Source organism: Sphaeramia orbicularis, chromosome 10 (assembly GCF_902148855.1).
Source record: "Sphaeramia orbicularis chromosome 10, fSphaOr1.1, whole genome shotgun sequence".
NCBI classification, from domain to species: Eukaryota; Metazoa; Chordata; class Actinopteri; order Kurtiformes; family Apogonidae; genus Sphaeramia; species Sphaeramia orbicularis.
Window position 1 is genome coordinate 33,101,951 of NC_043966.1, and position 24,436 is coordinate 33,126,386.

The 24,436-nt window shown below is 37.5% G+C and overlaps 1 protein-coding gene across 2 annotated transcripts; it reads left to right on the forward strand.

Moving 5' to 3' along the window:
• Positions 1 to 2,521: 2,521 nt before the first annotated feature.
• Positions 2,522 to 16,882, forward strand: anxa6 (annexin A6). Of its 2 annotated transcripts, none has more exons than XM_030144799.1 (25): positions 2,522 to 2,739; positions 3,671 to 3,726; positions 5,593 to 5,677; positions 5,799 to 5,893; positions 5,975 to 6,088; positions 6,175 to 6,265; positions 6,338 to 6,417; positions 6,548 to 6,604; positions 9,620 to 9,713; positions 9,934 to 10,029; positions 10,154 to 10,212; positions 10,303 to 10,425; positions 10,513 to 10,571; positions 10,784 to 10,862; positions 11,506 to 11,587; positions 11,680 to 11,774; positions 12,789 to 12,902; positions 13,403 to 13,493; positions 13,587 to 13,666; positions 13,851 to 13,904; positions 13,999 to 14,092; positions 14,190 to 14,285; positions 14,452 to 14,510; positions 14,723 to 14,860; positions 16,276 to 16,882. In XM_030144799.1, the coding sequence occupies exons 2-25, from the start codon at positions 3,724 to 3,726 to the stop codon at positions 16,333 to 16,335; spliced, it is 1,998 nt and encodes a 665-aa protein (XP_030000659.1). In that variant the 5' UTR covers positions 2,522 to 2,739; positions 3,671 to 3,723; the 3' UTR covers positions 16,336 to 16,882. The 2 variants fall into 2 exon arrangements, with proteins under 2 accessions (XP_030000659.1, XP_030000660.1); XM_030144800.1 differs by having other exon boundaries at positions 2,531 to 2,739; positions 14,723 to 14,845.
• Positions 16,883 to 24,436: the final 7,554 nt, after the last annotated feature.

Sequence of the window (24,436 nt, forward strand, 5' to 3'; positions counted from 1 at the left end):
TCTACCTTCTGTTCATTTATGCTCTCTTTATCGCCACCATTTATTTATTTATTTAGTTTTTACCAAGAATGAACAATTCCTTGAAAGGTGCACCTACATAAAACACCATTGCTTCAACAGCTTCATACGTCAGAACTTTCGCCTTCTGTACTTCACAATGCTGACATGGTTTTCTGTTTCCCCCACCCCCACCCGTGCTGGTCTCTCTCCCACTCTTACTGGAATGGACCTGACAGGACAGAAATAGAGCAGGTCCAGTCTCACATCAGTGCCAACATGTTCCCCTCTGTTAAAATCACATTTGGACACTCAGTCATGTGACACAAATAAGAAAAGTGATACATGGAGATTTTTTTTTTTTTTTTTGCCTTAACCCATAAAGAATCAGTGCTAATTTTGTGTCAGTTCCAAATTTTTTTTTTTTTCTCTTTTTTTAAACTTTTCTTTCGTGATTTATTGCCATTTATTTTGACATTATCCTCTGTATTTTGCATTTTTTCAGTGAACATCAGGTATGTTAATTTAGTCATCATGTAGGTGTCCATAAAAACTCAGATTAAAGCTGAGGGTTATTATATCAAAAACAAAGAAAACTGAGGAAAAAGTGACTTTTTCAGCAAAATATAGCATTAACTGAACATAAACCAAGTGTCTCCATCCACTGTCATTGATCCAACTCCATGGGCTTTACTGGTGAATCAATGTAGTAAAAGATGATGGTGTTTCCACATTCACTACGGAGCCTCTGAACATCCAAATGAATCATATCTGATGACCATGAAAAAACGACAAACTGTATTTTACATCAATTATTTACATGTATTGATAGGATTAGTGGATCCGAAGTTATTAAACATTTTAGATCAGTTGATGGTTTTGGTCGTCGGTGGCTGTTTGGGTCTTTACGGTTAATATATCATTTATTATGGACACTTAATTCTCTTAACTCTTTTATGCATGAATTACTGATAATCAGACATGTCCAGCTGGACTCAGTTCTTATTTTGAGTGAGATACAGAACTGCATATGAATGGTTTGAATGGAGTTTAATGGTAAATATTTTTTTTGCATAAACATGTTCATTAACAGTGGATTTATGACTGATTTAGCTCATCAGTAGCCACATTATAATGTTTCAAAATAACAGAAGCATTGATCATCAGATTATCTGTGTGGTATTGCAGGGTTTTTCTATTAACACTATTAGCATCCACTGATCTTAACTGTTTGATACCTGTTGATCCACTAATCCTGTCAATCCATGTAAATAATTGTAAAATACAGTTTGTCATCTTTTCATGGTCATCAGATATGACCCATTTGGATGTTCAGAGGCTCTGTAGTTACCATGGAAACACTGTCATCTTCTACAACATTGATTCACCAGTAAAACCCATGGAGTTGGATCAATGACAGTGGATGGACATACTTGGTTTATGTTCAGTTAATGGTATCTATGCTGAAGAAGTCACTTTTTTTTTCAGTTTTGTCTGTTTCTGATATAATAACCTTTGAATGGACTCTGAGCTTTAATGAACATCGACAGTGAATTCAATATAGGAAAATACATGATTTTGACAGAAAAATGCAAAATACTGTGGATAATATTGTAATAAATGGTGATAAATCTCATAAGAAAGGTTAAATATAGAGAAAAAAAATCATTTGGGAACTGACACAAAAGTAACACTGGGTCTTTATGGGTTAACCCTTTCATGCACGAATTATGAAAACCTTAATCAAGATTTTTTTCCTGAGTGTTTTTATTCCTCTTTAGGCATGAAACAAACAATGCAACTGAAAATTTTCTTATGAAAAATAAATAAATAAATAAACAAAAACTATATAAAAAACAAAAAAATAAAGTTAAAAAAAAGACATACTACTACTACTACTACTAATAATAATAATGATAAAAATGATCTTAGGAACCTATTTTACATGAAGTTGCAAAAATGTCCATTCAGCTGGACACCTTGCATTTAATTTTTGAAACGAAGAAACATGTATTTACAGATAAATTGTGTGAAAACTGGGGGGGGGGGGGGTTGTAGTTGTGGGGGTGAGAGTATGCTCAGGGGAGATCTACACAATGTTACCAATTCATGTCAGAAAAGATATGCAGTGTCTTAAAACTTTAATAAAGATATGTGCAAAAACAAACAAACAAAAAAATCCATGAATATGTAAGAGATCAGCTGTAGAATAGCTGTCCACTGTAGTGACCAGTAAACATGAAAGGGTTAATTAAAGCATGAAGAATTGTACAACGTGCATGAAAGGGTTAAATGGTGCTTTTAGATTTAGGCGTGTACTCATACTAGACAAAATACTCTCACACTTTTATTGCCTGAGGTTGAGACAGCAGCAAAATAAAGGTTTGACTGGAAGCGACAGATAAAGATGACTCTGCTTGTCTGTTGCAAAAAAAAAAAAAAAAAAAAAAGATGTGCGTAAAAGTGTGGCGCAAAGGCACCGTATGAGTCAGAGTTAGGCTAAGATCACAAATTCCACGAATACACGTTTTAAATAGTGTTCCGTTTACTGTAACATGTTACTCTGGTGCATTCAGGCTCACATATATAATCCTACACTGTGTGAGGAGGTGCGTAACAGCGCCGCAGTCATTGCGTCATAGTGGACGTGTAACGGGACGGTCCGAGTCTAACCGGAGGAGACAGACCGGGTGAGAGGGGACACAGCAGAGACAACAGGACTGATATTTCCTGCAAGAGAAGGTAAGTAATTCGGCAGTACGAGTATTTTTTTCTGTGTGTGTGTGTGCGCTCAGCTTTAAAAAACGAAGAGGTGACGATAAAAAACCGCAAGGGACAAGTTGGCTGACGCGTCATTTTTGACTGTGCCAATGAAACCCCGCAAACACCAAGGCACGCACTATGTTAAATATGAAAATAAAAGTTCACCTCAAAAAATCCTCTGATCCTTAGATTTATGTCGACATAAATCGAATCTGTACATTTCATTCACAACTTTAATTCTAATGTAGAGTTTGGGGTTGAGAGAAGGGTGTGGCTCTGTAAATATAGACCCAGACCCAGACCCAGCCCCCAGACCTTTATTCTGAAATGAAGTTAAACTGTTACCCACATGCTATTTTGGGAAAGCTCAATGTCTGTCTTAAACATTAAAACTTGAAGAGATTTATTTACCAAACTTGGAGTCAAACATAGTAAAGTTTCCACTTCACAGATATTTGTTACTATCAATAGTTTCTGCCTGAAGGGTGAGATTTGTCTATTTTTTTTTTTCTTTCTTTTTTTTTTTTTATCTTCATTGTGAACTCACACAGCAGAGTTTGTCTGTGCCTCCACACTTTTCTGAATGGCTGCATTATTAGTCAGAGGGCTTGCTAGTCATTCTATGGAAAGTATGCATCAACAGTTTTCCTGTCACTTGCTTTAATGCACATTCTGTCTGTTACCATGTCATTAGGTGAATGTGAGGTCGAGTGGTTTAACACAGAAAAGGCCTGTTATTTCTGCTGTGCTGCTGTGAATTAGCCCACAGGACGGATACTGAACAGGCCACCTGATTAGATTCACTCAGGAGAGGACGGAGCATGATTAAGCATATGTCTGCAAAATGAAATAAGACCCAACTGGGATATTTTATTTTATCAGGCCTCAGCATTTTTCTCTCTCTCTTTAGGTCCGAAACTATTGATTCCTGTGCAGTGTTGACACAGACGACCAAATATAGAAATGGTAAGTGAGTCTCTCTCATCTTTCATTATGTAAGTATGATGTGGACTGTATAGTGCTGTGGATCTGATCTCATGTCTGTGGGACATGGATGTCTTTGTGCACCATTCAATGAAGTGCAGACAGAGTAGAGTCATTCACTGCCATCTGTCACCATGTGAGTCCTCTCGATCATAAAGGCTGCAGTGTAGGGTGTCGTTGCGACCTGTGATGCCCTCACAACACACAGATACCCCCCCCCACACACACACACACACAAACACACCTGCCGACATCTCTTCAAAAGTACTGTCTTTGTTTCGGAGCTGTAAGTCAGTGCTCTGTCAGTCTGGTCATCCTTGAGCAACTTTTTTGCACGAGCATGAACACCTTCCAACAGTCTCTGTTGGGTCATGCATGCATGAGGAGTATCACTTTGTGGTGCTTAATTATTGGTTGTTAGTGATATCACTCCATAGCACTTGAGCACTTGGAAATTTACAAAAAGTTTACTCATTTAACACTTAGATAGAATGTCTTTTCTAACTAAGAAGAGAAACAGACACAAGAATGAGCAGGACATTGAATCAACATAAGGACGTCTCCACATAAGGCCATTAGAGCGTCATTAGAGGTGTAATGAGTTTGGTTAGATGTCTGTTGCTAGGGTCTTGTATTTGCGGCCCTGTTGCTATGTGGGTGAAGCTCTCCAGCTGTCGTGAAGAGTGATGGCTGCTGTGGTGAAGCAGAGGATCAGAGCATGTGCAGTGGCCCCTCAGCGGGGCGGAGAGCACATTTTGGCAGACTGCCTTAATGCAGCAGTAAAGTCCAAGGCCAGGCAGCTGCAGTTTGAGCTTTCAAGATGTACGCCAAGTTGTGTTAGTTTGGTTTTAGGAGATAAAGCTTCTACACTGATATTTTCCATTTTGTAATACACTTCTGTGGAGCTTCACCTTTCTTTATGTATTCATTGTAGTTGAACCAACCCTGCAAAAGGAGCTGCCTTGTGTGTAACCCTACCCCCTGTTGCTTGTACACACCCTCTCACACCCTCACACATGCTCTGGCAAAACACTCGTTTCAGCTGCATGGTGAGAGACAGGTGTAAGTACTGTAGTGCAGCTTCTGTGAAGATACACAGGGTTTAGGTCTTATCTGAGTGTCACAGTCACCTCACACAACCTTGTACTCACATTTTTACAAAGAACTGCAAAACTGCACTACAATACAAAGATTTGCAAGTATGGCACAAATCCATAAAAAATAAGGCATACATCCTTAGCAAATACTGATTTGATCAAAATATTGCAAATGTTGTTTGTGCACAAGGAGTTGAGCAGAAAGATATAATCACATACTTTCCTTAATTAATTATATTATTTTAACTTGTTTAGAGTTAGAGTTATGCATTTGGTGTTCAGGTGGTGTCAGGTAGTTGCTAGGGACATAAACTAATCCAAAATAAATTGTAATCTATTGTTGAGGAAACATACATAATGAAGTACAGTAACTAATTAACATATTGGTAAATGTAGATAAGTTAAATCCTTATGTGAAGTATTTGGCTTATACTGTATGTAAAGGATACTTCTCCTTCACTGCAGTCTGAGTTTGTTTGTAATCTACATTGTTTGGTGTTTTGTGGTTATGTTTTAATATTAAAACACTTCACTTGTGATTCAAGGATGAGGATTAAACTGCTTGGTTTAAAACAATCTTTTGAAGAGTGTGCAGCTTTGTTATTTAGTTTAATGGAATATAAAATTATTCTAATGTATTTTTTTTCAATTTGTAACCTTTTACTTTTGAAAATGAACTTTCCCACAATGTTTTTGGTAAAGCTCCACATTATTGTGCACTACATTTAGAAGTCATTTCTTTTTCTTACAGGTTTTCAGAGGCACAATAAGTGATGCTCCGGATTTTGATCCAAGCGCTGATGCTGAGACTCTTTACAATGCCATGAAGGGCATCGGTGCGTACCCCTGCCTCCCTTCCCTTTTTTGTGAGGGAGGCGTAAAGGTCGTCTTTCATCGTTCATGAATGCACAAATAATCTCATCTAGCAGCCAAATATTTTTGCGCTTTCATTCCCAGGCAGTGATAAAGAAGCTATTCTGGACCTGGTCACTTCTAGAAGCAATGCGCAGAGGCAGGAGGTCATCTCTGCATACAAGAGTAACTATGGAAAGGTACAAAACTCTATATTTTCATCTCTTCTTGCATCCTAGTTTCCAGAAGTGATTTTTAATGTGTTGTCTTTTTTCCACAAGGACCTGATTGATGATCTGAAATACGAGCTGACGGGTAAATTCGAGCGCCTCATTGTCAGTCTGATGAGGACACGAGCCCAACATGATGCCAAAGAAATCCACGATGCAATCAAAGTGTGTTATTACTTCTACTACTAAGGTCAATTTTTATACTTGTCATGTTTGATGAATCAAAAAACTACCTTATGTTCTGTTTGAAGGGAGCTGGAACCAATGAGAGGTGTCTGATTGAAGTCCTGGCCTCCAGAACCAACCAGCAGATACATGACATGGTTGCAGCATACAAGGATGGTACGTTCAGTAACATTAGTTTATTGCAGCTTCTTGTCAATATCTGACATAGATAATTGTGTGTATTTTCAGCCTATGGTGGAAACATGGAAGAGGATGTGATCACAGACACTTCAGGTCACTTTAAGAAGATGCTGGTTGTTTTACTCCAGGTTAGTTTGCTGTAGAGTAGATGTCATGAGTAGCAAAGGTCACCGAAATGAATATCTATAGCCACAGTACATTTGAAACCTTAGTTATCGACGTTTTGGTTTCCTGCTGACTTTGCTCTTGTGTTTTCAGGGGACCAGAGATGAGTCAGGAGTGGTTGATGCAGACTTGGTGGAGCAGGATGCACAAGTACGAGTCCCAACTACTGTATAAAGACTAATAGAAACATGGCCGAGAATATTGTCTTCATCTTAAAAAGACAGTGACTTTGTAGAAAAAAAAAAGCAGTAGATAATCACTACTCTGATCCTTTATTTGTGTAACAGGTAGTGTGATGAGAACCCAAGTGCAGGCAAATATCACAGTTACAAAAACAGGCTTTATTTATACCCTTCACTGATGCAAAAACAGAGTTGTGGGAAAGCTTGGGTGAGCAGGTGTGTGTGCTGGAGTCAAACCCACTGTAACAGGCCAAAGTAGACCCCCCCCCCAACCAGAATATACCCAGGGTTAAAGCAGCCAAGGCCAGATTATATACCCCCATGATATCAGTAGTACTGAGTGATATACACAACAACTGCTTAATTTTCAATATGTTATGTTATTGTGGATTCAGCTTTGTTAGGTAAGTTATGCGAGAAAGCTGACTCAGTGAAAAATATTAAACTTCTATAAAGTTCAAAGATTATGACCACACTTCTAAGTAGTGTTTACACATTAACCCTTTTATGCATAGTGGTCACTATGGTGGACAGTTATTCTCCAGCTGTTCTCTTGTATATTCATGGGTTTAGTTGTTTTAATTCCATGTCCTCCTGAGAGCCAGCAATGCATTTTTGTCCTCTGTAGGGGATTAAGTTTGACAGTTTTAATAATAATAATAATAATAATAATAATAATAATAATAATAATAATAATAATAATAATAGCTTTTCATTGCAAAGGACATTCCATTCAAAAATAAATAAATGAAAATAATTTTAAAAATGTATCTGAAAAAATTTGCATTTTGCAGTTTCCAATCAAGATGACTGTTTAATGTAAAAAAGCTAAAGATTTTCACTTTACTGGATCTCAAGAGGATATCAACCAACACAGTGGACGCTCATGCATCATCTACACTGATATTCAGACCATTACTTTAACTTTACTGTTCTTGATAAACCTAGTCTGCACTAACACGTTTGAGTCTAAATCAACAGCTAATTTTCTCAAACAAATGTTTTTGGGTTTTTTTTATGTATTATCTCCATGAAATGAGTAAAAGCTTGTATTAGAGTATGAAAACATCAGATTAGCTGTATTAAAAATGTTTTTATTTCATAGTTTTCACACAGTATATCACTTTATGATGATAGATTTTAAATATATGTGTCTTTGCTTCAAAAATTTAACGCATGGTGTCCAGCTGAGTGGACATTTTTGTAATTCCATGAAAAATAGATTATAAAAAAATTCAATCGCATTGTTTTTTTCATACCTAAATAGGAATAAAAACACTCAGGAAAAAAAAAATCTTGATTAAGATTCTCATAATTCATGCATGAAAGGGTTAAAAACAAAACATTATAATGCAATGGGAACATAAGGAGCAGAAGTTGGGTTTACCAGGGCAGAAATGAGGAGACGTAGCCAGGAAAAGGCCATGTCGAAACCATGGAATCAGACCGAAGACAATTGCTGCAGTCGTGCATCATGCAGCTGATATACTGGCGAGTTGATTAGGCATAGCTGGGAGTAACAGGTGGAACTGATTATTGCTGATGAAGTGTGGCAACATGAAGGAGACAGCAGCAAAGCAGACTGTGGCAGTTCATCTTTTTATTTGGACTAAATAAATCATATATAGATACAGTCAGCAATGACGTCACAGCTAAGGGCAGGGAAACCCAAGGGGGAAAACAATCCTTCCTCCCCGTTCGCTATAACTATAAAAACGTTGAATTTAAACTTGTTTTGCTAACGCTAACAAGTTGTTTTGCTTCTTAAAAATGACTCAAAATGACAAATTACACATAAAATAAACATCAAAACAGTTATTGACTGATTCAAACATTGGCAATTAATCGATCAATCATCTAGTTGGTGTTGGTCCAATATGATGTGAGGTTCTTTTAGCTTTGCACAGAAACAGCCAATAAAAATGTCCTTCAGAGGGCTAGATATGCTTGGAGTACATTTCAAAGCCAGTACTTTTTTTTCACCTCTACTTAGGTACTGAATGTGTACTTTTGTACATATTGCAAGGAAATCTACACAAATGACAAATATAGCACAAAGTTCACTAGCATTTAAACAATGAATTGAATATTTCTGATACCCCTGACATAGTCTACGATTATTTGGAAAGGGTTATCATTACATTAAACTGACCTAAATGAAGTGCTGACTGCAGACATACACGTTTTGTTGTTGGGTCCCATAATCTGCCAAACTCATCCTCTGTTCTGATAGCTTAAAACCATTTTGTCCTCCTTTGTGATTCCATTTTATTATTGGTAAAATGTAAACTATAATTGAGGATTTTTTTGTTTATTTGCGGTGAAAAAGGGCACACAGCATCTCTCCGGTATTATGGCTAATGGCAGAGACCGGTTTGTTTTCCCCCTCGGCTCTAACCGGATCTGACGTTTCTGGGCGTTCCCGTTGTTGCCGACTGTATCTATAGTGTCATAACCCGGCTCTAGGCCATGACAAAAAGATGGGAGGAGTACACAGTGCTAACTTAATACAAAATATTTATTAAAGTATAACGCAAAATAACTAAAGTTTACAATAAATATGAGGTGTGTAAGTCAGTAGTATCAGTGGTGTGCATGTGGATGCGTGGATAGTATAGGTGTGAGGTTGTGTGGCTGAAAGAAACAAAAAGTAAATCAAACAAAAGGTGCTGGTCGGCAGGGGAGAGAGAGAGAGAAAGAGCCACGCTGGATCTGGCCCTTTTAAGGTCCTCAGGAACACCGGGCCCAGGTGCTCCCAATCACTGTGATGTCTCAGCTTCATCCTCAAGAGAGAACACAGAATGACATCACCACCAAGTACACTCTCAGACACCTAAGCAGGGGCCGTCACAATAGTCATATTTTATAAGTTAAAATGTTATTATAGGCAATGTAAGTTCCTAATTGAACTTGTCTTTGAGTAGGCATAATATACAGTATTTTCCTTCACTTTCTAATAATGCATTTTCTTTTGTCTTTGAAGGACCTGTATGCCGCCGGAGAGGAGCAGTGGGGGACAGACGAGGCCAAATTCATCATGATCTTGGGAAACCGCAGTGTGACCCACCTTCGCATGGGTGAGAACAGCCCTGAGAGAAATTATCACAGGAGTGTGGAAGCACTTCCCACTCTGACATTAACTCTGATGAGTCAGTGCATTAAATGTTAAAGTGTAATTGTGGGATGATATGTTGTAGTTAAATTCTGCACAGGAACACTGCCCTGTTACTATAACTTTTGTCTGTGTTGTTTAATATATAATAACTGTTGTGTGTTTTCTCATGATTTGCTGTGTAGTTTTTGATGCGTATGAGAAGATTGCAGAGAAATCCATCGAGGACAGCATAAAGAGCGAACTGTCTGGAGACTTTGAGAGGCTGATGCTGGCTGTTGGTAAGATTTACACACATTTCTTTCAGTTGCATTTGTTTCTACCTTTTTAGCAATAAAAGTACAACTTGCATTGGAGTGAGGAATGTCAAACTACCAGTTCACTCATGGTTGTTTATTTTTCCAGTCCAGTGCATAAGGAGTGTTCCCATGTTCTTTGCCAAACGCCTCTACAAATCAATGAAGGTAAACTAACTTAGATAAACTGGTTTGACACAAATTCTTAGGTGACCCACTTACATTTTTCTCATGTTTTGTCATCCTTCTCCTTTTTAGGGTCTTGGTACAGCTGATAACACCCTGATAAGGATCATGATTTCCCGCTCTGAAATAGACATGTTGGACATCAGAGAGTGTTTCCGTCTCAGTTATGAAAAGTCTCTCTATAACATGATTAAGGTTTGTGGAGACTAAAAACTCAAATATGAATTTAAATTGAATAACATCCAGTGAACAATGAAATAACCAAATGATGCATATGTTTAGGACGACACATCAGGAGACTACAAGAGGACACTGCTCAATCTGTGTGGAGGAGATGATGAGTAAGTACCGGCTAACAGCCAGACGGGGGCAACAGAGCACCAGTTACTGTGTTGGAAAAGACCATCACTGCAAAACATGTTCTTGTTAACAGAAGAGTTCAGCAAACCTGATTATTACAATTACTATAAGAGTGCTCCTGTATTCACTTAGTACACCTGGAGGATTTTGGATTTGCTGAGTGTGCTGTGTTGTGTCAAACTGATCCTTACAGCTTAGCTGGAGAGTTCTTCCCTGAAGCTGCTCAGATAGCCTACAAGATGTGGGAATTAAGTGCCATGACCAAAGTCCAGGTTTGGCCCCATCTTCAACAACCTTAGACGTGTCCTTGCATGTTTTGCTTGGCAATGGCATGCATCTTATTTATCTGCTGGCCCTGCAATGATGTGCTTCTTACAGTGGCACACATTTGTGCTGGTAACACTGGCATGTGTCCACACAGTGAAGGCTTTGTCTAAATGTGGACAGGATCACAATGCTGTTCACTCAAAAACAAATACTTTTGGTCACAATAGCCTCTCTAGGACACTGTTTTGGAGCTGGTAAATGTCAAAAAGATCTCAACGTTTTGGTCAACAAAGAGCCGACTCACCAATGCTTTATAGAAATAAATAATTTTTCAGCCCACTCACCTTTCATTGTTGATGATGTCGTGGCCCCTAATGTCAAAAGGGCACACTCCCCCTCAAATGTCAAGAGATTCTTATCATAAATCTACTGTGCTGGTTCATTATAACAGCATCAGCTAAAACATGAACAACAAACTAATCTGTTTTGCATGTTAGGCAGACAGAGCTCTGCATGTTTATTATAATCCACTACTGATCTGCATTCACAGATAACCATACCTGAATCTAAAACTGCCTTCCTTTATTGATGTGCATCTGTAAAACTGCTGGATCTCATTCTTTCATATTTGTCATTCCAATACTTTAGTTGAGGCCAACAGTCCGTCCTGCTTCCAATTTTGACCCCGCTGCTGATGCTCAAGCGCTGAGAAAAGCCATGAAGGGCTTTGGTACGCAACCCTGCAAATAAAACCACATTTATACTGTTTATTTATTCTCAGGAAGAGTTTTATGAATGTTTGTCCTGCTTTTTTGCCTACAGGAACAGATGAAGATGCAATCATTGATATTGTCGCACAGAGAAGTAATGCTCAGAGGCAAGAAATCAGACAGGCCTTCAAATCCCTACTGGGCAGGGTGAGAGAAGTTTGATCAAAAATAATGCACAAATATATGTAAATGCACACAGCGAACTCTGAATCTGTGACTAGATATTAACCCATAAAAACACAGAGCTACTTTTATGTCAGTTCCCAAATGATTTTTTTCTCTCTATTTAACCTTTCTTAAGCGATTTATCTCTATTTACTGTAATATTTTCATCTTTCTTTTGCATTTTTTCAGTGTAAAGCAGGTTTTTTCCTATATTTAATTCACTAATCATGTAGATGTTCATAAAAGCTCAGATTAAAGTTGAGGGTTATTATATCAGAAACAGAGAAAACTGAAGAAAAAGAGACTTTTTCAGTAAAATCTATCATTAACTGAACATAAACCCAGTGTCTCCATCCACTGTCACTGATCCAACTCCATGGGTTTTACTGGTGAATCAGTGTTGTAGAAGATGACGGTGTCTCCATATTCACTACGAAGCCTCTGAACATCCATCTGATGACTACAAAAAGATGACAAACTGCATTTACACCAAATATTTACATGTATTGATATGACTAGTGGATCAACAGGTATTAAACATTTATATCAGTAAATAGTTTTGTTCACCAGTGGCTGTTTGTAACTTCATCTTTATTATTTGTCCCTCGGGAGATTTGTTATGCAGCAGTTACACAAGCGTTCTCAACAAACAAACAATAATAAACAGTAAAAACAGTAAAAGTACAATAAAAACAAGCAAAAATATCACACAAATATAAGATAGACAGGGGCATTAGTAGCAGTCTTGGTCATTTAGTCAGGTGTAATTCAGTGCAAACAGTCACTTAATCAGCAGCAGCAAGACAGAATAAAGTAAAGTGCAGCAGCAAACAGGATAAAGTACAACAGCAAAAACACAGTGCATTACCTCCTCTTCTTCTCAGTGTTTAATAGCTTGGATCGAGGTAGCAGAAAAGGTGGGTCTTTATGGGTTAAACAGTACCTCTAAACTGTTCCTGAGTTCATAGTGCCTATGTGTGCTTGATCTGTTTTCAGGATCTGATGAAGGATCTGAAATCTGAGCTGTCAAAGAACTTAGAGAGGCTGATCATCGCGCTCATGTTGACCCCGGCGGAGTTTGACGCCAAAATGATGAGGAAAGCAATGGAGGTACAGCTGAGTCAAAACATCTCCTAATTTGCTCTGTTTTGTAAGTCAAATGAGGTAGATGTTGGATATGTGTAGTTGAGGTGGATTCCGATCATTCAGAGAAGTATAGATGGTGGAATTACACAGAAAATATTTGGAAGTCAAATAGTTGTTACAGGTATTTATTTAAGTCAAACACTGAGCAAATTTCCTCGTGTGACTCACACCTCATTATTCACAACAATGAAAAAACTGAGCACAAATGTGTTTTTACAAGTATATATCCACATTTGATCAATTCTGACACAATAGAATGAAAAAAAATATGTTAATGAGTTGCATGTTACTCAAAACCAAGTCAACACTTTAACAATGATGTTATATTTGGTATATTTCTCTCTCATACACTAAGAGTTTAAACCCCTAAAAACTGATTATTGCAATATTTGGAGGTTGTTTCATGAAAATGCAAACTGAGAGATGGAGCAAATGTTGCAAAAACACGTTCTTTATTTTAACAGGGAGCTGGGACTGATGAACATGCTCTGATTGAGATCCTGGTCTCAAGAAGCAACGAGCAGATTCAGGCCATGAACGCTGCTTATCAGGAAGGTGAGTTAGGGACAAAATACAATAAGTGCGACCTTCAAATTTTTTTTATCCTGGGGCAGTATAAACTGATGATTACGACCCCGTATTTCACAGGCTACAAGAAGCCTTTAGAGGAAGCTATTCAGTCTGACACTTCAGGCCACTTCTGCCGCATCCTGGTCTCTCTGGTGCAGGTAATGTTCAGTATGAGAACTTCGACTGTGTGTCACTTCCACACCCACTCACAGCCTGCAGTCTGTCTGCTGACATAAAACAAACCATACCACAACCATGTTTAAAGAAAACATGGTTGTGGTATTTAACAGATGGAAAAAGTAGTAATAAATGAAGCATGGACCTAAATATCTGTTCTTTCAGGGTGCAAGGGAAGAAGGCCCTGCAGATAATGAAAGAGCTAATGTAGACGCTCAGGTGATTTCTGAAACATCTACATATGAACTTTACTGAAAAGCTGAAACGTAATCAGTTTAAGGGTTTAATGTTGTTGCTCATCCTGAATCTGCAGGAACTTGCAGATGCATGCAATGCAGACTCTGATGACATGGAGATGAAGTTCATGAGTATTCTGTGCACCAGGAGCTTCCCTCATCTTAGAAAAGGTAGAGGCCATGGCTGTTAAATACAGACCTACACTGTGGTTGTTTACATTTCTCTTCAAAGGTGAAATGTTGTTAACACTTCCTTCTCTGCACACAGTTTTCCAGGAGTTTGTCAGATACACCAATAAGGACATTGAGCAGATTATCAAGAAGGAAATGTCAGGCGATGTGAAAAATGCCTTTTATGCAATAGGTAATGAATGTTTTTCATCTTCAAATTCACAATATTTTAATATGTTTGAGTCTGTAAATGTTCATACTGCTGCCTGCCTTAGTTTCTTTCTCCTATTTGGCTCATTATTTTTGTCTTTTTTGTGTGTGTGTTTTTTTTTGTTTTTGTTTTTTTTTTTTTTTTGTAGTTCGCAGTGTAAAGAACCAGCCCTCATATTTTGCAGACCGTTTATACAAAGCAATGAAGGTATGTATTCATATTTCAACACAATAGATGTACAACCTGTTGCAGTTGAGCAGGGGCTCAGATTCTTGCAAAAGCAAGTGATAAGGTCATTTGTATTGCAATGAATTGTATGTTTCTTTGATGTTGTTCTTGGCAGTGCTGGTACTGTGTAATCTCTTACAGTTGCTGCTTCTGTAACAAGAATCAGAGTTAACAAAGAATGTCCTTTGTAGGGACTCGGCACAGACGACAGAGCGCTGATCCGCATCATGGTGTCCCGTAGCGAGATCGACCTTTTCAACATTCGCAAAGAGTTCAAGGAAACGCATGACGCTTCGCTCCATGAATTCATCCAGGTAGAAACAATGATTGTAAGTCTGAGTCTTTGTCTACTAACACCTCTGTGTGTCGTGCCGTGTCGTGTTGTGTTGTGTGTCTTTGTTCTTGTCACATGGCCTCATCCTGCTCTCTTCTGGTACTGCGGTGGGGTGGTGGGGAACGGTAATCTATAGCTTCCTGTGGTGCACTATGGGTCTGTGGCTACTGCACAGCTGTTTAGGAATTTCCCTTCGCATGCTTGACTTCCTCTCTACATCCTCCATGTGATTGGCTGACACCCCCAGAGACAGGAAGTACCCAGAAGCTGTTCTATAATAACCTCAAGATGAAATCACCGTGACACCAATACAAACAAGCAAGTAGGGTGCCCTGGATTGGCTTTGCCAGAAATATGATCAGATTATGCAACAACTTCGATGTCTAAATGCTATGTTTTCTGCTGTGTGGTTTTATTACATTATTTTTTCCACTTGTGTTATCCCAGCGCTTGGGTTATTTATAAGTTGTTTCAGGAGAGACTCAATTCAAGTTAATTCGTTGACTTTTTTAAAACACAGGCTCACTAACACTAGCTCGCTTCAATGATTTGTGGTGAAATATTTCATGTGCCATTTACTGAAGTGCTGTACTGAAACACAATTTAAGGTCATTTTTTTAAGGTATGTTTTTATACACCGCTGCTTTTTAGGTCACATTTTGTTCTCTTCCTGCACAGTGCAAATAATGCACCTCCAAATGTGTTGAACTGGAGGATGAAGTGTTCCTTTATGGTCCTTCTTGAGTTAGATGAATTCATTAAAACGCTGTTGGATTCAATGGATCATACATTGTCACACAGGCCTGTTTTTCTGAGCTCGTGGTAGTGAAGTGAGCTTTCCGAGATACACATTTCTCACAGCAACGCTACAAAAAAGTAACAATTGTGTTAAATATAGAGCATTATTGTGTATTAAATTAGACAACAGTATAAGTATAGACATTTTTTTGATGAGCACAACCTTAAACATGTTCAAAAGTAAAATAAAAATGTTAAATTAATCTATAAGCTTCATATAGAATAATAATAATAATAATAAAACACTAACCGCTTTACTGTACAATGAAACTATATTTTCAGTGAGTCAGTAATTTTACTGAAGTTAATGATGTGACTCATTTTCCATTACCATCCATGTATATGATACAGTAATAAAACATGTTCTATAAATGTGAATATGTTAAGTGACTGTCAGCTGATTGAATGGGTAATTCCACTTTAATTCCCCTGTCGATATTAGACTTTTTCTCTTCTTTTTAACTTATGCTGACCTATGCTTGCACTCGTGACTCTCTTTTATTCACCCTCAGCCCCTCTGGTTTCAGATGACCAAATGTCAGCAGACGGATACACAACAATGAAAAGTCAGTTTTGTGTCTATTCAGTGTCCTTCTGTCTGTTTTTGTTCAGGGTGACACCTCAGGAGACTACCGTAAAACTCTGCTGCTGCTCTGCGGAGGGGAAGATTAAACCATGCACCACTATGACGCTCTATTCACAGACGTTCATTGACGACCCACATGACAAGTGTGAAACTGTGGTGGTTAAAGTCAGTATCTATTGTCGGTGTCCTTCACTGCTGCCAGTCCTCAGCCAAACCAAGTGACCTGTGGCCTTCCAAACAAGTTTCTCTCATGTCTGATCTTCCTGTTTTTCTTTTTTTACACTCTAATTTAATATGTGATGTTCACGTTAATGTAGAAGGATGCTTCACATGTACAGCGTAATAGAAGTTAGTTTATTATTTTATTTTACTGAACCAGGACATCTCTCTGAGAATAAATGCCTATTTTATGAGGCAGACCTGGTAAAGGTAGCTGACTCACAAAACAATCAAATGCAGAATAATACCCACAATAAAACACAAAAACGTATGCCTTCACTAGACTCTTTATGATGCCCATAAAATCATCTAGGTCTACTTTTAGTTAATAATGAAGCAGTGCCTTCAGGCTGTCCAGAGATAACTGTGATTCAGAGGTAACATATGTACCTGAACTGAATAAATAAATACAAATAAAAACAGATGTCACTTCTCTGTGTTTGGAAATTTTAATATAGTTTTATATTTGTGTTAACCCTCACTGCTGGTGATCAAAAGCATCTGCTGATCTAAAATGTTTAACAACACTAATCCTATTAATACATGTAAATACTTCAGGTAAAATGCAGTTTCTCAACTTTTTTCTAGTATCAGATACGACTTATTTGGGTGTTCAGTGTCTCTGTAGTGAACACGGAGACATCATCAACTCCTGAGACTTTGATTTATCACAAAAACCCATGTTTATGTTCAGTTAATGATTTATTTTGCTGAGAAAGTATTTTTTTCCTTCAGTTTCATCTGTTTTGATATGATAACCTTTAGATATACTCTGAGCTTTTATGAACATTTACATAATCAGTAACTTAAATACAAGAAAACACATTTATTTTCACTGAAAAATGCAAAATGCAGAGGGTAATATTATAATAAATGATTACATCACATAGAAACTGTTATAATTATTCAGAAATTTCTACAAAAATAGTTCCAGGGATAGGTTTATGTTTAATGCATGTTTCCCATTATGTCTTTTTGTGCTGTTTGTCTTGTGGGTGGGGTGGGCTGGTTTGTATTTGGACAAGCAGTTTAATGATTAACTGGTGATAGCAGAATGGGAACTGGAATATTTAACATTAGGAAACTTCCACTTCATTTCAATGCCTCTTCTGCTGAACAAACTTAAAATAAAAAACACCCACAAGATATTGTTGGTTATAAAACTGTCAGGGTGTACATAAAGGGCTATAATGTGGTAGGGCCGAAGCAAATTAGTCATCCCATCCAACCGTGTTATGTTACATTCAAAGACATCATATATGACTTTGAGAGATACCTACTGACTCACTGCAGATATAAAAAAAAACACTGACTGCATTGTGCTGCGTTAAAGTTCACTGCAGACTGTTGTTAACATCTCTGAGCTTGAATTGTGAACTCGTAGAAGTCACTGCAGCAGAAAAGTACATGACAGCTGTGATGCTGGAGCAACACATTCTCTGTTCTAGTCAAAGTCTCAGTTCATTGCGTACGTGTGAGTGCAGCTGTTGTCAGGCCATCTTTGAGTTAAAAGAGGAAAGAAGAAAAAAAAAAAAAAGACGTATGTGGCGAGGAAATCCCCTGCACTAAGCCAAAATCCAAGGCAACAAATAGTCTGCAGCAGCACGCTCCGGTTTTGATGGCACACCCAATGTGAAATTGCTTCATTTGATGATAATTATAAAAGATCAAGCGATTACTTCAATAGTACATTGATAATCAGCAGCTAATGTCAAAATATACAGTGTTTGTAGAATTTCCCTTTTGATAAGTGGGGGAACTTTTTAACTGCTGTGTTTAGAGCAGCTTGTAGATCTTGAACTGAACACAGAAGAGTTTTTATTCATTGACACTAAAAAGGAAATTATTGAGTCATTATCTTACGAGATTTATCGACTGTTTCCATGAACATACTCTTATCAGGATGAGATTTGCACTCACTACTGTGCTGTGTTTACAAGTTCTTTATCCACATATATTGGGGTCATCTGAATATTTCTCAGTAACACAGCTCCGGTTCTCTGTCGTCAATTCTCCACGTCCTCTTGACATTCAGTTTTTGTTCCAGATGCACTGACATGTGGTGGGCATGCTGCAAGCTATACCGTAAAAGATGAATTAAATAGGCTCCATTTATTTCACGTGTTGCTTTACTCAATAAAAGCAGGCCACACAGTGTAGACACACACCGGGTTGTGTTCAAGGCTGAGCGTACAGTATCAGCGGGCCATTTTACTGGGTTATGGGAATTCCCCAAGTCTCACAGTGAAATTGCTTCCCCCCTATTCGCCAGTTTCACCAGCTGAATGTGTGGGTGAGTTGATGTTTATTTGCTTTAACATTTGAGGTGTAAAGACATTTTAGCTTTTCTAAATCTATATCTATGGTAGTGTTCGTTCAAGGTAGCTTGAATTATTTTTCAGTGAAATGACAGTTTTTATTGCACATATATGAAAAAGAAAAGCTAAAATGTATTCCTGTTGTACTTAAAAACTGATGCTGGCTCTGTAACTGTGTAACAAAGTGTACTGCTTCTTAAGACTAGATGATCTAATGTAGTGTACACATTACAATGCTCTCATTTTAAATGGAAGTTTATATTTCCTAATGACAAAATATCATAAGATGGGAGAAAAATCTATTCTTTATATAATACTGAGAGAAACTTCCTTTCTCTGGGATTACTTGGTTTTAAAGTTTATGTTTTATGTGAAGAGCTGGTTAAGGTTAAAGCTAAGGCATAACTAATACCAGCACAAATATTGTCCAAATGTTGTGTATTGAGGACTTGTCCGGTTTAAGGCCCTGAGAGGACTGTCTGTTAACAAAAGGACGCTGTGTATTAAGCAGCACAGAGTTAATGACTATCAGCTGCTGATTTGTGCTGCTGGGACATGGGAGACTGGACTGTCCTTGTGTCTTAGCAGGGTGAACTCCCAGACACCAGTGGGATTCAGTCTGGTGATTACTCTCTCACACACGACATCAGCTCAGCCCTGTTTTACTCGAGCAACGGTGAAACCTTTATTTTTTACAATAGGTGGGAGAAGAAAATGAAGTGTACGATTTGTTACCCGGCAGACCTAAATGATAGGTGACACTTCCTGCGTCCTCTGGCTTTTGTTTTTCTGCTGGTATAGGCTCCGAGTCACCAGCCTGTTTATTATTTCGGTCTCAGAACGGAAACACTGTGCACCGATAAACAAGGACAATGTGTTTGGTAGCAGGAGCAGGACTGAGGAAAAAACAACTGTGTGTTTGAGCGACAGATAATGGAGCAGGAAATGCATTTATACACACTTTTCCACTGTTATTTGGTCCCTACAGGGCACTGATAGTCCCCAAAGTTTTAAATATAATTTTATTTATGATTTTTTTTATTGGTTTTTATATAATGTTGTTGTGAGGCAAATCATTCTGATGCATTTTTGTGGGGTTAACTTTTTTTAAGAGTCTAGACATTATACAGTGAACACATTTTATATTGTGTAATTTATCAGTGTCTTATATTTGTTATTTCATTAGTGTGGATAAAACTTAAGACCACTGTGCAATTTGTTAAGTTTTACATTAGATTAGTTCAGTTTAATATGAATGTTAATGCAGCTGTAATCATTAAACACATATTATTATAATAATTAGCAGTAGAAGTAGTAATAGTAGTAGTATTAACAATAACAAAGAAATTGTTCTGCAATGATTTTATACATTATAAGGAAATGTGTCACTTATCATGGAAGAACTTATACCAGATGTTTCTGTGTTAAGACCTTTATGCATCATGGCTTAACCCATAAAGACCCCGTGCTGCTTTTGTGGCAGTTTCTAAATCAATTTTTCTATATTTTGAACCTTAAGTGATTTATCAACATTTACTCTGATATTATGCTCTGCATTTTGCATTTGTAAGTGAAAATCAGATATTTTCCAATACTTTATGAACTGATTATGTAAATGTTCATTAAAACTCAGATTAACTTTAAGGGTTATTATATCTCAAACAGAGAAAACTGAATAAAAATACTTTTTCTGCTAAATATATTGTTGACTGAACAAAAACCCAGTGTTTCCATCCATTGTCATTGATCCAACTCCATGGGTTTTACTGGTGAATCAATGTTGTAGAAGATGACGGTGTTTCTACATTCATTACGTAGCCTCTGAACATCCAAATGGGTCATATGTGATGACCATGAAAAGATGACAAACTGTATTTTACAGCAATTATTTACATGTATTGATAGGATTAATGGGTCAACAGGTTTTAAACATTTTATACCAGGGCATGATTTTGGTTGCCAGTGGATGTTTGGGTCTTTATGGGTTAAAACAGGAAGGAACCATGAACACTACGTCCCAGTCCTTAATCCTGTAATTTATAATAAGAGTAATTTTTGCTCAACAAGGTCGTGCAAAGTAGGTTGTAGGTTCCTGATCATCTTTTAGTGTCATTTTGGCATCAAGTTGAGTGTGTAAACCAGCCATTTGCAGAATTATGTGTTTGACAGATCCTAAATTTGTCATGTAAGGAATTGAAAACATCTTAAACGGTTTACAAATGAGAAAGTGGAGGATGCTAACCTCGACCTTATTACTAAATGTTCCAAGTATCAGAACATTACAAATTTAAATCCTGAATTTACGCCTTGTTTTTGTTGCATATTCATTTGGTAATCCAAATTAAATCTCTAACTCAAACTTTGGGAATGGAGGTCCAGTAGAAATAACAGAAGGATGCGTTTTACTTGAAGTAAATTATCTCAGATAATAAGAAGCTAAGCCCTTGTTTAAATCTTTCCAAATCCCTGAACAGGATGAATCACCAGAGTTTACCTGTTTATCAAATCCCACAAGATGTCACTATTGCTCCTAATTATTCATGTTTGTCTTGGGTTGCAAATGCGCTTTGTCTTTATTGTGGGGAATAAAGTTAAGATCATTTGGGGAAACAACACCACTCATCCTGTTGTCACCGTTATAAGCATGAATACCAGACGTACACTGGTTTAACCCATAAAGACCCAGAGCTACTTTTGTGGCGGTTCCAAAAAAATTTTTTTTTTTCTCTATATTTAACTTTTTTAACTGAGTTATCACCATTTATCATACTCTTATCCACTGGATTTTGCTTCTTTTTTCAGTCCAAATCATGTATTTTCCTATATTTAATTCACTGATCATGTAGATGTTTATTAAAGCTCAGATTAACGTTAAGGATTATTATATCAACAACAGAGAAAACTGAAGAAAAAGTGAGTTTTTCAGCAAAATATATCATCAACTGAACAAAAACCCAGTGTGTCCATCCACTGTCATTGATCCAACTCCATGGGTTTTACTGGTGAATCAATGTTATAGAAGATGACAGTGTTTCCACGTTCACTACGGCGCCTCTGAATGTCCAAATGGGTCATATCTGATGACCATGAAAAGATGACAAACTGCATTTTACACCCATTATTTACATGTATTGATAGGATTCGTGGATGATTTTGGTCACTGGTGGTTGTTTGGGTCTTCATGGGTTAAATAGCAAAAGTGAAACCATACAATACCAATGTATGGGACAGACTCAGATACTCACTGTTAACGTGGTGCCATTTTAGCTACAGGAAATGGCTGTTCTGAGAAAAACTTGAGGCAATATAGATGTGATGGGGTAACATTATGTTTACTGCATCCTCGAATGGGTTTAGGTGATTTCATGATATTGCTGTAATGCAACGAACATGACGTTTATGCTCTACCATGGAAAAACCAAAATGACCTTTTCAGATAACATTAAGCATACATACATACATACATACATACATACATACATACATACATACATACATACATATATACATACATACATATACAGTACACATGGATACATTTACTCTGAATATAGATGGGCTTCTTGAGAAATCATCAACAGCTGCACTTTTCTTTCAAAGGAAATATGTGATGCAACCACAGAAATCCCCTGTCAGCCCCTTCCCCTCTAAATTTATCAATGAAAATGGAGTCATTCAGAGAAAATGCTTGGGTTTGTCCTAAGATTGTGGGGGATATTTGAATGGGTTGGAGAGGTCACTAGAATAGTTGAGAAAAACTTACCACGATTACAGAAATGACTAAAAATCAGGCTAGTGTGTCAGTCTTACTCAAGTCATTGAACCATTATGTCATGTGAGTGATGTCTGCGTATTGATTCTTATTAAAAGACCCAGTATGCGATCAGATTACAACATTCTGGTCATTTTTAAACCGAATAAAGGATGAATTTGTCAAACATTTTGTTCTAGCATTTAAATCACAAACAAAGGCTTCTGTATTTGCCTCACTGACAGAAAACTCTATCCTGACTGGCCTGCCAGGCTGTCAGTTATTAAAGTGGCCCTGAAGTGCAAAACACAACAATAACAACAAAAAGACAAAAAACAAAACCCTTCAAAACACACTAGAATGATCTGCTTCACTACGAAATTATATTTTTTTCCCCTGGTTTTCATCAGAGTCACAATATTTATTTGTCATGAGAATTAATCCGACTGATTACATCTAAATCTGTATAAATTAAATGATAATAAAGACTGTGACACCCTCTTTTCTCTAATTCCTGGTCAAAACTCTTGGGCAATCACCTTTTTGATTGGGCTACAGCTAGGTGTTTCCCATCATGCACTGGAATTTGAGCTGCCATGATCTCATAAGGCTATTGCTGCCCACTTCCTTGTGAAACACCTTTACTATGAGGAAAATTAGCAAGATATCTCATTTTAGCATATGCCTCAGAGGTGTGTATTCACAGAAGTACTACTGTATAACATATCACGATGTCAGGGGTCAGGGCCATCCATCTTGTTAAGTACTGAGGAAGCATCCCATCATGGGAATACCTCATCTTGGTTTGTAGCGGGAGACGCAAAGTCGTGAGTCACGCCAGTTATCCTCCTCAGAGAAGCAGGGATAATGAAACAACCTTATGTTTTATATGATAGCGTCTGTATTTCTGTGTCTGAGTTTGAGATGTGGGGAGTCCCTTGCTGTCAGAGACGGTTTGGTCAGTGATCGACCCCCAGCCTCGCTCTATAAAGCACAGGTGTCAAACATACAGCCCATGAACCAAAGGGTCTAATTCAGCCCACGAATAAATTGCAAAATGCAAAAATTACACTGACAATGTTAACAATCAAGGATGTTAAAATCATTTCAGTTCAAATTCCAAATACAAACCAATATGATCTAAAGTGGATCAGACCAGTGAAATAATAGCATAATGACCTATAAATAATGCCAACTCCAAATGTTTGTCTTTGTTTTACAGTAAAAAAATAAAATTACATGAAAATGTTTACATTTACATACTATCCTTTTACAAAATTGTGGATAATCTGAACAAATATGAACAACCTGAAATGTCTTCAGAGAAGTTAGTGCTGTTTTAACAACGGTATCCCTGTTACTAAATGTTTTGTGTATTTGTAATCCACTGTGATCTATAAGTTATAATGTACATGTGGAAATGATATACTGAGGCATAATATTATTGAAATTGCACTTATTTTTCTCAAGACATTTTAGGTTGTTCATTTTATTCAGATTTTTTTTAGGTAACTTTGTAGACGTAAAGATTTTCATAATGTAATTTTACCTTTTTCACTGTTTTTTGTTGGTCCGGTCTGTTTGAGAGGATATTGAGCCGAATGTGGCCCCTGAACTAAAATGAGTTTTACACCCCTGCTCTAAAGGAAGTCTGTGACTGAGGCAGGTCCACCCAGGGCCTGTATGGGTTGGACTCTGATAAAAGCAAAATCTAATGAGGGGAAGACCAGCAAACAGGAGCACAGATGCCCTTGATTGGAAACTCCTCTTAGTAGATCTGAACAGGGTGCAAATGCCCTGGTAGATGGTGCACACAGTTTAGTTTGATATTAAACTGGAGGAGTCTGGTGTAAAAACCTTCACTATAGGTGGTGTGTATATACACGAGTCATGATATCA

Excerpts from the sequence above, each read along its gene's own strand:
- anxa6 (XM_030144799.1), top strand. Across the intron at positions 5,894-5,974 it reads ACAAGAGTAACTATGGAAAG|GACCTGATTGATGATCTGAA; the intron begins GTACAAAACTCT and ends TTTTTCCACAAG. Across the intron at positions 13,667-13,850 it reads TCCTGGTCTCTCTGGTGCAG|GGTGCAAGGGAAGAAGGCCC; the intron begins GTAATGTTCAGT and ends CTGTTCTTTCAG.